The sequence below is a fragment of the Monodelphis domestica genome, chromosome 1 (genome assembly GCF_027887165.1).
Source record: "Monodelphis domestica isolate mMonDom1 chromosome 1, mMonDom1.pri, whole genome shotgun sequence".
Lineage (NCBI taxonomy): Eukaryota > Metazoa > Chordata > Mammalia > Didelphimorphia > Didelphidae > Monodelphis > Monodelphis domestica.
In genome coordinates this window covers 190,506,955-190,520,505 of record NC_077227.1, presented here as the reverse complement: position 1 = coordinate 190,520,505, position 13,551 = coordinate 190,506,955, and the positions used below count along the sequence as shown (strand labels likewise).

General features: G+C 34.6%; 1 protein-coding gene across 1 annotated transcript in view; it reads right to left on the bottom strand.

Moving 5' to 3' along the window:
• Positions 1-13,551, bottom strand: part of UNC13C (unc-13 homolog C) — an 817,657-nt gene that overhangs the window by 538,544 nt on the left and 265,562 nt on the right. The window contains exons 4-6 of the mRNA XM_056810215.1: positions 9,469-9,547; positions 7,838-7,843; positions 5,994-6,065 (exon numbers count right to left, since the gene is read on the bottom strand). Coding sequence (XP_056666193.1) covers positions 5,994-6,065; positions 7,838-7,843; positions 9,469-9,547 — 157 coding nt within the window. The remainder of the gene's footprint in view (positions 1-5,993; positions 6,066-7,837; positions 7,844-9,468; positions 9,548-13,551) is intronic.

Genomic DNA, 13,551 nt, shown 5'->3' with positions numbered 1-13,551 from the left:
CTCTTCATGGCCCCATTTGGGGTCTTCTTGGCTGAGATACTAGAGTGGTTTGCAATTTCTTTGTCCAGTTATTTTACAAATGTAGAAACTGAGGCAAACCGAATAAAGTGACTTGGTCAGGGTCACACAAATAGCAATTGTCTGAGGCCAGATTTGAATTCAGGGAGATAAGGCTTCCTAACTCAAGGCCCAGTACTCTATCCACTGAATCACCTAGATGTCTGCTGACACTGTGCTCCTACTAATATCTGATTTTGGTAGCACTGGAAAAGGACTTTCTGCTTAGCTTCAGGAATTATTATTTATAGGTCCTGTGATTGGCTGAGAATCCAAATATTTGTGGTTCACATGAATATAGAGCATCCTATCTACAAATGGTCCTACTCTCTGACCTTCCTCTTGTGCAGATAGAATTAACTCTTTTTTTTGTCTATTTTAATTTAATCAAATCAAGAACTTGAAGTACCCCTACTTAGTACTTAGCTTAGCTAGCCATTAAGTAAGAGACTTCACAAGTCATTTACTAGAGAAACCTCACACCTCCAAAGGCCACTGCTTCCCCCCTGGAGAGTGCTAGGCAAATTGAAAGGCTGCAACTGGTTCCTGTGAAGAGGGAGAGAGACGGAAAAGGGGGTATAAAAAGCCAAGCCCAAGGACTGATTCATTCATATTGAGTTGGTGAGCTTGGCTGAAGGGAGAATCTTGGAGGCAGTCACTTTTTTTTTTTAATTTGTCCTTGACTGGAACTTTCTGCATTGGAGAGGCTTGCTGGTGGACTTATGGCTGAAGACTACTGCCACTTCTAATTGGAGATCAGGACTTGAAGGAGCCCTTGATGGGTATTGAGGGGGACTTCACCAGACCAGCTTTTAGGGTGGTAGGCTAGAAAATTCTCTACCTTATTCCTACATTTTTCCCCTTTAATAACTCTACCTTGAGTAAATAAAAGCTACTAACAGTCATTTTGACTTAAGGGCTAATAGTTTATAATTGGCAACCACAATTATTTTTTAACTCATGAATATTCTGTCAAACCAACTTTTTAACTTTACATTCTGAGAACCTACCACCCCACACTAGGGAATTTGAAATTTCACTCATTTTAATTCTAGATACATGAGACTTGAGGTGGGGAGGGAGTAGGGGACATGAGCTTCCTGAGGGCAGGAACTGTTTTTGATGCTCTTTGCCTCTCTACTGCTTAGACCAGTGTTGGGGCACATAGTAAGCATTAAAAAAAAAGTCTTGTTGACTGAGCTGAATACTTTACTGAAAATATAAATAAAAGTTGCCAGTTTTATATTATAGGAATCATGGTAATATAGTGTGCATGATGTCACATGTTTATTGAATATTCTATTGCTTGCTTTCTCAATGGTTTGGTTGAGGTTGGAGGGAGAAAATTGAAACTCAAACATTTTAAAATGAATAATAAATGAGAAAGTAATGTCTATGAAAAATAAAATTTCACCTTCTAATGATTATTCCTTATCTGCTTTGTTATTATCATTCAGATCTGTGATTATTATCTGGATAGAGAACTCTAAGTGGAAAGTTCTTCCACTAAATTAGATCAGCTATCCTCTGTAAACTTCAACTATAAAAGATCGTCTTATAGCAGGTGCTACAATGACTTGTCTGGAGTCATGTGTCAGTCAGAACTTAAAACTTGACCTTCTGCTTCTGAGGCTGACTCTCCACCAATGTGAATTGGTCTCCCATACTATCAAAGTGAGAAAAAATGCCTCTATATATTATCTCACATTGAAATTTAGTAAAGAACATCTTTGGAGAATATAGTACTTTAACTTCTGCCAAACTTAACAACATTATTTACTCATAAAGGGGATGAATTACAGAAAGGAAGTACTTGGCCTTACTTCCTTTCAGTCTCAGAATAATTTAAAGAAAATGAGCTCATAGTGTTACCTGTCATTTTGGATCAACCATTGAAATCTTCTGCTTTCTTAGAAGACATAACTTTGTTTTTACTGTGCTTTGCTTTTAATGAAATAGAAAATCAACCACTTGCTATTTTTTGACTGCGTCAGCTTTTTTTTTCTTTAATGATATAGCAAGTACTTTTTGCCTTTCACCCTGAGGATGCCACCAAAGAGTTCAACATTGAAGAACTGATTTTATTCTATTTAACATTTATGGTTGGTTTTCACATAACAACTGAATGTGACAACTTGTCAAGTCTGACACTAAAATAGGGTTGTGGTACAGAAGTCACATTTCATTTACATTGTCAGACATGTGCCCTTAGGAAATGGACATTTGAGGGTTTTGAAAGGGTGTTCTGTGGACTCTGACCTCATCTCTACCGCCCCACAAACGGTAAGCTTTCAGTCATGCCTTCAGCCACATCACAAAGCTGACTGGTCATTTATAGAGTAAAATATAGCAGAGTATATGTTGTAACAGAAAAAAAAGAATAAAATCCCATGAAATTCACAAACTCAAAGCTTAAATTTAATAGTCTTAGTATATCATTTTCTTCTCTCTTTTGTTTTTCCTTCATGAGAAAACATGTTTAGGGCAAAAATCAAACTACATATTTCCAAAGACAATAAAAAGTAGCTTCTCAAAGCCCAATTAAAGAACATCCTTCTTTTATTTTCATTTAAGGTATAATCAATAAGGTAGAATTTGGACTGAATTTTTTCCATAAGTTAAATTTTTTTTCTTAGAATATTTTTCATTGGTTACATGATTCATGATTCCTTCCTCCCCCCACTCTTTCCTCCCTGCTCCCAAAGCTGACAAGCAATTTCACTTGGTTATCCATGTATCATTGTTCAAAACCCATTTCCATTTGTTCATATTTACTATAGAGTGATCCTTTAACATCAAAATCTAATCATATTCATATTGAACTACATGTTCAATCATATGTTTTTCTTCTGCATGTCTATTTCCACATTTCTTTTTCTGGATGTGGATAGCATTCTTTCTCCTAAATTACTCTGTATTGTCCTAGGTCATTGCATTGCTGCTAGTAGAAAAGTCTATTACATTCAATTGTGTCATAATGTATCAGTCTGTGGTTCTCCTGATTCTTCTCCTTTCACTCTGCATCAATTCTTGAAGGTCTTTCCAGTTCACATAGAAATCCTCCAGTTCATTATTCCTTTCAGCACAATAAGAGTCCATTACCATCAGATATCAAAATTTATTCAGCCATTTCCCAATTGATGGACAACCCTTCATTTTCCAATTTTTTGCCACCACAAAGAGCATTGCTATAAATATTTCTGTACAGGCCTTTTTCCTTATTTTCTCTTTGGGGTACAAACTCAGCAGAGTTATGTGTAGATCAAAGGGTTTTAAAGCCCTTTGGGTATAGTTTCAAATTGCCCTCCGGAATGGTTGGACCAATTCACAACTGCACCAGCAGTGTATTGGTGTCTCAATTTTGCCACATCCCCTCTAACATTTATCACTTTCTTTTGCTGCCATATTGATCATTCTGGTAGGTATAAGGTAGTATCTGAGAGCTATATCAATCTGCATTTCTCTAATTCTGACTTCCATACCCTTTTGATCCTCCTTTTCCATTTGATCCTTTCTACTTTTCATGGAACTCTTTTCTTCATTGGATTTTCTGCCTCTTTTTCCAGTTGACCAATTTTGCTTTTTAAACTGTTATTTTCTTTTTGCATTACTTTCATTTTTTTCACATTTTCCTTCAACTTGTATTATTTGATTTTTTTAATTCTTTTTTTTAGTTTTTCCAGCACTTGAGACAAATTCCCATTTTTCTTTGAAGTTTCGCATGTGTTTGTTGTGCCTTGCTCTTCATCTCCATAGATATTTTCTATGGTTAGGAGTTTCTTATGCTATTTTCCCATTTTCATGGCCTTTTTTTTTTGCATGAGGACTGGTTGTTCTGAAAGCTACTGTTTCTGATTCCTTTGCTCATGGTTTGCAGGACTAAGCACTCCAAGCTATTTTTCCCTGGGCCTAAGAGCTTTACCACAGCACAGGCTTGAAAGGGCCAAGTGCTATGGACTTCCAGACTTCACTGTGGTCAGGTGCTAGTGCCTGGAACTTCAAAGGGGTAGGTCTTGGCTCTGGGGTGCTCTGCTGTTGTAGCCAGAGTCCCAGGATCTCAAATTTGGCCTATGTCCAAGCTTCAAATCTGGCATACAGTAGGTGGAAGTGGTGGTGATCATGCAACACTCTGTGCAGTTTTTCTTCCAATTCCCTCTTATCCAATGACAATTGATTCTGCCTACCTTTCAAGTTGTGTTTAGCATGAATGCCCCCTCACTCCTTCTTGCCATTGTTTTTTTTTTACTCCTGTTATTTTGAGGGACTTTTTAAAGATTGATTTTGAAGAATTGTCAGAGCAGTATGATCTTTTGCTGTTACTAAGCTGCCGTCTTGACTCCACCTCACAAAGCAGTAAGTGCTAGGAAATGGGGTTAAAGTGACTTTCCTGGGGTCACACAGCTAGGAAGTGTATGAATCCAGATTTGAATCCTGGATTTCCAATCTCTAGACCTGGTTCTCAGTCCACTGATCCACCTAGTTGTCCAATGTAGTATTTGGGAGGAATGCAAAAATCTCTCCCCTCATCCTTGAAAAGGACAGAAATATCAGGGAGTACTAATGTTTATGGACCAACTCTTTCCCCCTCTAACTTATTCCCCTCACTCCATCCTAGACCTTGGACCAGAAATATTCTTAGGACCTCTATCAGATTCTCCTAGAAGAATTTTCCTAGTCATCTAAGTTGTCTCTACTCCAACTTCCCTGGCAAAGGATACGCTTTTGGAACATTAGTCAATGCCTAAATTACTAGAGAGAGGAGGCAAGTAATTGGTGACATGGATAAAATTCCAGAACTGGATGCAAGAAGATAAGTTTAATTTCTTCCATAGACACTAGTTGCATGACCTTGGAAAAGTCATTTTACTTATCCTAGCCTTAGTTTACCCATATGCCAAAGTAAGGATAATGTTATAACTTATCTAACATAGTGGTTGTGAGGATCTAAGTTGATAATATGAGTTAAGGAACTTTTTTGTATACCTTAAAATGCCATCTAACTTAGCTCTAATTATTATTATTATTGTGTATAATATATTATTATATACTAAAAATTTTAAATGATTATTACTCATTATTATTCAGCAGATAGAGGACCAGATTTGCAGTTAGAAAACTTGGCTTTTGCCCCTAATACCTTCACACCCACAGAAAAACTCTTAAACTATGTTATGAAAGAGCTGTTTATCTGCCTTAATAGAAAAGTTCTGTAACTTGGAATTCCCTGGACTATAAAATTGCAAGTCTAGATTCACTCTTCTGTATCTCCATACAAACACAAAATTTGTTGTAACCACTGAAAGGGCTCCTATATCCAATGAGACGGATAGATAGAAAGGTAGACAAAGGGAGCGATCGAGGGACAGACAAACAGAGGCAGAGAAGATAGAAAGCAAGTTAGGAGAGGGACTGGGCTAGAGGTTGCATATGATGCAATGTGGATAATTTGAAAAGCAAATCTTTATCTGTGACAATAAAAAGAGAAAGAAGAAGTCCCCAGACTTAGTGTTTCTGATAGCCTGATGATTATCCAAAGTGAGATCCTCACCTGACACAACAGAGTGATGCCAGTTACATTCCATGCAGAGGACTGCATGTTGGAAAAGCCTGTCATGACTTATGACAAAAATCTTTACATACAGGGGAAGTTCCTGAAAATTTCTACAGTAGAAAGTTGAGGAACTAATGAGATATGGGGACAGATTTTATCTTTATTCTCTTAGCTACTTATAAACATATTTTACATATTGTGTGTCGCATATCATTTATCTCAGGGAAGAATGCCCAAGTAAAGGCTTGTTTATCTTTCATGTTACACATCAGTGAAAACCATGAAAACTTAAGGAGATAAACTTTCAGTTGGACTCTGTCCTATTCCCTACCCATTAGTAAGCTTTTAGATAACAAAGTTTAATTTACCATTATTTAATACTTACCAACTCCTCATTGTTCAGAGATGTCCTAATAACCATGGCCAAGGAGAGTCCAGATTTTCGAGCAGCTAATGTCTAAGGCAAATATAAAAAGTTATTAATAGAGCAAGAAGTAAAGATTACAATATAGACAGCAAAATGTTAATGTTTCTTGACCTTCAAAAGAGGACACCAATGGGCAAAAACTTCATTTTTATTTACTTTGGTAGCATTAGACAAAACTGTCATTTATTTATTTGACATTATTATTTGACATGGTTTTTACATGACCTTTAGTTATATATTGAGAAATGTAGAATTATCAAATGTTAGAGATAAATGGAATAATTTGAAAATGTCTAGATCTTTCCTAAGCATTTCTAGATAAAGACATTGGGATTCATGGTAGTAGAGGAAGACAAGGCAAAATACTTGAATTTCAGTTCTAACACTTATTAACAATGTGAATTTGGACAAATGTCTAAGGCAAATATAAAAAGTTATTAATAGAGCAAGAAGTAAAGATTACAATATAGACAGCAAAATGTTAATGTTTCTTGACCTTCAAAAGAGGACACCAATGGGCAAAAACTTCATTTTTATTTACTTTGGTAGCATTAGACAAAACTGTCATTTATTTATTTGACATGGTTTTTACATGACCTTTAGTTATATATTGAGAAATGTAGAATTATCAAATGTTAGAGATAAATGGAATAATTTGAAAATGTCTAGATCTTTCCTAAGCATTTCTAGATAAAGACATTGGGATTCATGGTAGTAGAGGAAGACAAGGCAAAATACTTGAATTTTAGTTCTAACACTTATTAACAATGTGAATTTGGACAAAGCTACATTACCACTATAAGTTTGAATTTCTTTTCCTGCAAAATAGGGGTTAAAATCTCTCTCTTGCTTAACACCAAATATTGAAGATTATGAGGTAATGAAATTGAAATTAATTGGAAAGATACAGTGTTCCATACACAGAACACTTGGATAGAATGTTTATATATACTATTAGCTGACTCATCCAAGATTATAACACAGTCTAATGGTATTATAGTTTTTCTTTAAAAAAAAGTATCTCTTAAGTGGACATAATTAGTTTGTTAGGTAAAACATGCTTTATCATATGAAGTTGTAAAATCAAGCCCATGGTAACAGATGATGGCTATAGAATCTTGATTTGGGATTCTTTTTTAAAAAATCCTATAATCTCATTGGAATGATCTTTTAGATTCTATCCAGAAAACATTTTTCTGCTTTCTCAAAAAATAGTATGCTTTAATGGGGGACAAGTCAGAATATGAGGATTGCATTTTTGTATTTGCTATTGTGAGGATGTAAGCCCAACAGACCGGATAGTCGAAATGAGTCACCTAATATCTATGAAGATGGAGGTATGTAAGGCATACAAAATTTTTCTGACTTAGAAAATGACAATTATATAAGACATTAAAGGTAGACTTCAGCTAGTTATGGGAGCATCAGGAGAATCACCCGAACCTAACTCTGTTGCAAACATTATTGCCCATTTGAGCTCAATGGCTTTATAATTTAATTTCTAAAGGATAGCCCTTACCTGAGTAAAACTAAGCTTACCTTCAAAGATTATTCAATAGCCTGATCTACTATGCCTGAAAAGAAGGAATCTTCCAAGAAATTTGCAGAGATTGTTTTGTTTGTTTTATGTCATAAAATTATACTTTGTCTTCATTCATTTTTTGGTATTGTTGAATGAAATGATACAATCTTTGAGTACCTTGCTTTATATAACAATAAAATTTCCACTCATAAATTAAATGCAATATAATATTGGAAACTCAATAAATATTAATTGAATGAATTTTTTAAAAAATACTTACCATGGCCTGAAAAATTCCAGCAGCAAGAAGAAAAAGAATAAGAATAAATTAGCTTCTTAAAAGTGAAAATGGTATAAGGATGTTAAATAAGCATAAGACAGATTTAAACTTCCACATTGCATTAGGAATGAGAGATCATTTAATTGTTTTAATATACGTATAACTTATAAAGTAAGAATTCACAATTCATTTTTCTCCCTTAAAACTATAGTAATGTCTTTTGAATAGATTATCATTAGCAGAAATAAAAATCACTGATATTAATGCCAAATTTTTATACATTATCAGAAATAAAATATGTATTCTTCATCACTTCAGAAATATTTTGGAAAAAGTGTGAAAAAAATTTTGTCAAGTAATTTCATGATAATTTATAACTTATTACCTTATATTTTAATTTAGTTAGATTTCAAATATTCTGGAAGGAGAAAACTATATAATTTCAAATACTATATTTCTAATGGAAATCTGGAATATATGCATTCCAGTTTACATGTTGATATACTTCCTTAGTGATATGCATTTCTTTGGTTAATATTGAGTCACATTCCAAGAATGGTAAGGGGAATTCAATAAAAAGTAAACAGAATAATGAATATAGACAAAGAGAGAGACCAAGACAGAGAGAGAGAGAGAGAGAGAGAGAGAGAGAGAGAGAGAGAGAGAGAGAGAGAGAGATGAAAGGAGAGAGATATGAAAGGAGAGAGAAAGGAAGAAGAGTAGGATGGAGGCTTGGATGGAGAGGAAATGGGAGAAGGTGAAAAGGAAGGTGGAAAGGAAAAGGAAGAGTGAGGGAGAAGGAATGGGAGAGGGGAGGAAAAGAAAGGGAAGGAGAGAGGAATAACCCATAAAGTGAGTAATATAGAAATATATGATTCCATATACTACACTTTCCTTGCTTATGTTCTAAATTTTAAATAGCATTTCTTGCTTTCCTATCATGTTTACTTTTACCACTACACTGATCTCATTCTAAATTGTAGGGGATTGCTAATCACTGTGAAGTTCTGTAATGTGCATGGCCTAATGAGCATTTTAATGACTAGAGGTACCACAGGAATTTTCAGTGGTAATTAATATTCTTCAGAGAAAGACGATTTCTAGTTAATTTTGTCTTGACCAGACCTCAGCAAAAGAGAAAGAATTCTCTCATTCCCTACCTGAATCGATTTCTTTACCTCAATTAGTACTGCCTGGCTCTATAGTAATATAATAGATGAGTGCTGAATGTATTGAGGGAAAAATTTGACTGAGTCTTTAAATCTTACATGTTAAACTCATGATCAGTTTTTTTCCCCCTTAATGCAAACAATTCCATTTTAAAAGGACCAAAGTAAAGCTATTTACAGTTTGATGCTTTCTTACTTAACTATAGGGTAATGTTTGTCTCAACTTATAATTTCAAATTGCATCAATAGCAGGTATAAAGTTGCATGTACTACTACCTTAAAAATGCAAACAGCAATGTCTTCACTGAGGAGAAGGAAGAAAATAAAAATATAACACTTTGACATGGATGAATGAAACATCTTGGATATTTTAATTCATGTAAGAATTATAGACTAAAAAGTTAATCCAAAAGGTAATTCAAAAAAATAGGAAACACAGAAAATTGTCCAGAAGTTACTTACCACATCTCGAACAATAGGCAAGGTTTTTTTCCTGCGGAGGTCAGGCATACTGTCAATACCATAGAGTCCCCTGCCAGCCCTGTAAAAATGTAACATTATACGTTATTTTAGTAGGTGAAACAAGGTTCCATCAAAAGTATCATCTTAGGTCTTATGGTAAAAATGCCACATTGGAAAAAGAAATGAACCTAGCCTTTGGAATGGAGTAATTCATATAAAGTCCACTGGGCAAATTCCTAGGATAGTAAACCACTGCAGACATTAGAGAAATGATAGACTGCTATTCCTTTCAAGCTTTAACAAAACTCTAAACTGGCCTCTGGGGTAGTCTAACACTTTGAGGTTATGTAATATGGTCTTCTTAGATTGAGTTACTCTTCATGGGACAAAATCATACTTGATGAAATGTATATTATTGATTTTGAAATATTAAGGAAACCCAAGTAAACAATGTTTTTAGTCTAGGAACAAATTGTCAAAAATATAGGAAAATTATCAATAATTCAGAAATAAATTCTCTATCCTTGTTCTTCCATCAATGTTATGACTTTAAAATTTCATCTTCTATATCCTTCATTTAAAAAAGAAAATAATATTAATGCTATATGACATAATTGATAGATGGTAGACCCCAGATTTATTAAGATCTGGGTTTAAGGCCCATTTCTGTCACCTAGTAGTTATATGATCATAGACAAATTGCTTAACTACTGAGGGTCCCAGGTAAGTTTCTAAAATGTTAAATAATGGAGCATATACTGATTTTCATCAGTGGACAGTGTTTCTATACCCTGGAATTCTCCACATCCATGAAATTACAGGTCTGGACAAAATAAAATTTAAAAGGTAGATATAATTTCATTGATTTTTTCATAATTATTAATTTAGAAACATCATCTAAAGAAGATAGTTAAATCCTCCTTGCAATATATTCTGTAGGCACTCTAACAGGGCAGTGATTATAAAATCTACTCTGTGAAATTTCCATATACAATAACTTTATGATATGTATTTGCTAGTTTGTCTACAAAGTAGATAGTGAGGGGAATGGAGAATTGTTAAAATATAATAAAGATATAAATATATATAAATACATAATTTGCTGTGTTGGTTTTTCCTAGGTAGCAACAGATTATTTACCCTCATAGATTTGCAGTAAAAAGACCATGATTTCAAAATAAGTGAATTCCAAATTTAGAGAAGTAGTGGTTGAAGGAAGTATAGTTAAAGAGAGAAAGGGGTTAAGAGTTAAGAGTTATAAAGATAAGATGAGAAGAGAGAGGGTGAATGGAAAAAAAATAGATGTAGGAAAGGTGTAAAGGATAAAGGAAAGTTGCAGTTCTATGGGCCTTTTAGAAATATATATATATATATATATATATATATATATAAACAACTATCTGACATGATAAAAAAAGAGTTCCTAGTTGGAAAATGAAGCACCACACAAGGCCACTCTATTACCTCAATTAAACTAAACAAACATTTACTTGTAATTTAATGAGTAAATTTGTATTTTAAGTTTAAAAAAATCTTCCATATAAGTGATGTTGATTTCATCATTAAAGGAACAGATATGCCACATCCCCAATTACTTGTCTCTTTTAATGAAACCATTACTACCACTATAATATCTGGTGACCATTTAATCAGACTCTAGAGTGTCCTCCATTCCCTATAAGCAAGAAGTGAGAAGAATACAATGAGATTGCCACGCACTACAACTACTGTGAGAAGGGAAGTTGGTAGAGATCTGATAAAGAAACAGGACTGAGCTGTGTAATACCTTTTTGGAAATGGGCTTAACTTGCTATATAGTGCCTGAATGACTTATATCAAAATTAGAAGAGCCTAATCTGTCAATATCTATACTGACTAGCTAGAGTATGGAGTCAAGATGGAACAGTAGAGGCAGAATCTCAGCTGAACTCTCCCCTCTAAACAATTTTAAAATAACTCCTCTAATAAAATTTTGGAGTGGCAAAATCAATGAAAAATAGGAGACTTTTTCATTCTAAAATAGGTTAGGAAATCAGCAGGAGTGGTCTGTGATCCTGGTGTGGGGGCTGACCCAGAGCTTATGCAATCTATAACAATGACAGCCAGAGCATTTGGGAGTTCTCAGCCCAGAGAAGATAAGGAAGTCAGGCAACTGGTCAGAAAGAGATCATAGGTGTCCCTTTGCTAGTACTGGTTGTGGCTGGTGCTGATTGGCAACTCTATCACCCATATCAAGTTCCAGCATAGAAAGGAGTACAAAGTTCATCACAAAGGAGGAAGGAACCTGGTCATAATTCCAGGAACAAAAGGACTGAACTGGAAAAAGGAGAAATGGAGAGGTAGAATGGGGAAAAAAATTCACATATGAAATATATAAGGAAGATTTTTATAATGGAGTAGAAAATGGGGTAAGTAGTGGGCACTTCCCATTCTGAAGTGTGACCAAACATATAAAGACCAAGAATATATCTAACTCAGGATTAGAGGAGTTGGTCTTTTTGATACTTTCAGATCCAACAGAAAAAAAGAATTAAATATCAGAGAACAGCAAGGTTGAAAGGTTCAGAAAGGTATTTTCAGTCAGCTGGACAAGTGAATGAAAGATGTTAGAGCAAAGGGCAGGAACACCCAGTCCAGTGCCAGAAAGGTCTCAAAAAATCATTAAGAAAAGCATTAAGAAATAAGCAATTTTGAAAAAGAGCTTTTTCCCCAGAAAAGAGGCAATGATTTACCTTCTGCCCTCTTATGTACTGCCTGCTAGGTTCAGGAAACTTATTAAACTCTAGATCCATAGAGTTTATCCTAAACAGAAGAGGATCAGAAGTCTACTGGGCAATCCCCCCTAATTGAAGCAGAAACTATTCTGATGACAGCACCAGGTCCTGATAGTATTCTGCTGATTCCTCTCCTCCAAAGTATCATAATCCCTTCAAATGTAACATTGAATCCACTTTATAAGATGCTCCTTATTCTTTCCAAAAAGACTTTCTTCATCAAACCTAATAATTACTCACCAAATTTTGGTATTTGCTCTTTAGGATCACTACTATCTCATTAAGGGCCTCATCATAAGCAGAAAATTTGGGGAAAACTTTATGGATAGTCTCTCAGGTAGAGGTCTCATATCTGCAAAGTTTGGTAAACTTTGTCAAGTTTATGAGAATGGAAACCATTCCGCAATTGATAAATTGACAGGGGATATGAACAGATTGTTTTGGGATGAAGAAATCAGTTATATATAGGTATATAAGGAATGGTCTGGGTCGATCACTATTGATTTGAGAAAAGCACTGAGATGTCACCTCACACCCACAAGGGGTGGAGTGATGAGTGTTAGAGAGGATGTAGAGGAATGGGGACATGAATGCACTGTTGGGGACACTGTGAACTGATTCAATAATTCTGGAGAAAAATTTGGTATCACACCCAGAGAGTTATAGGACTACGTGTACCTTTGGACCCATCAATACCATTGTTGGCTTTGTTTCCTAGAGGGATCTGGAAGAGAGGAAAAGAACCTATGTGTTCTGAAACATCTGTGATGGCTTTCTTTGTGATAGCAAAGAATTGGAAACTGAGAGGATGACCATCATTTGGGGAATGGCTGAATAAGGTGTGGTATCTGATTGTGATGAAGTGCTATCACACCATAGGAAATCATGAACAGACTAATTTAAAACAAAACAAATCTATAAAATATAAATATAAAAAATATAAAATAACAAAATCCATAATTATATGTCAAAAATTATTCAAAGGAATCAACTTTTTACTAAAAAAAGTATGTTGAAATATAACGGTATATTTTAGGATAGTTTGCCATTTTGAAATAAAACTTTCCAAAGACAAACTTTTTAAAAACTTTTGAAATAAAGTGGCAATTAAAAAGTTTTCACATGGTTAAATCTATAATTTAATGGAATTTAAATTGAATTTGAAATCCAGAATAAGATGGGAGGTGATTATACATGGTGATATCATTGGGTCATCAATTTTTTTTCAAACCCATCTGCTTTGGGACCCTATGGACACATAAACAATTATACAGTCTGTGCTCATTGCCAGTATGTCTCTAGTGCTGAG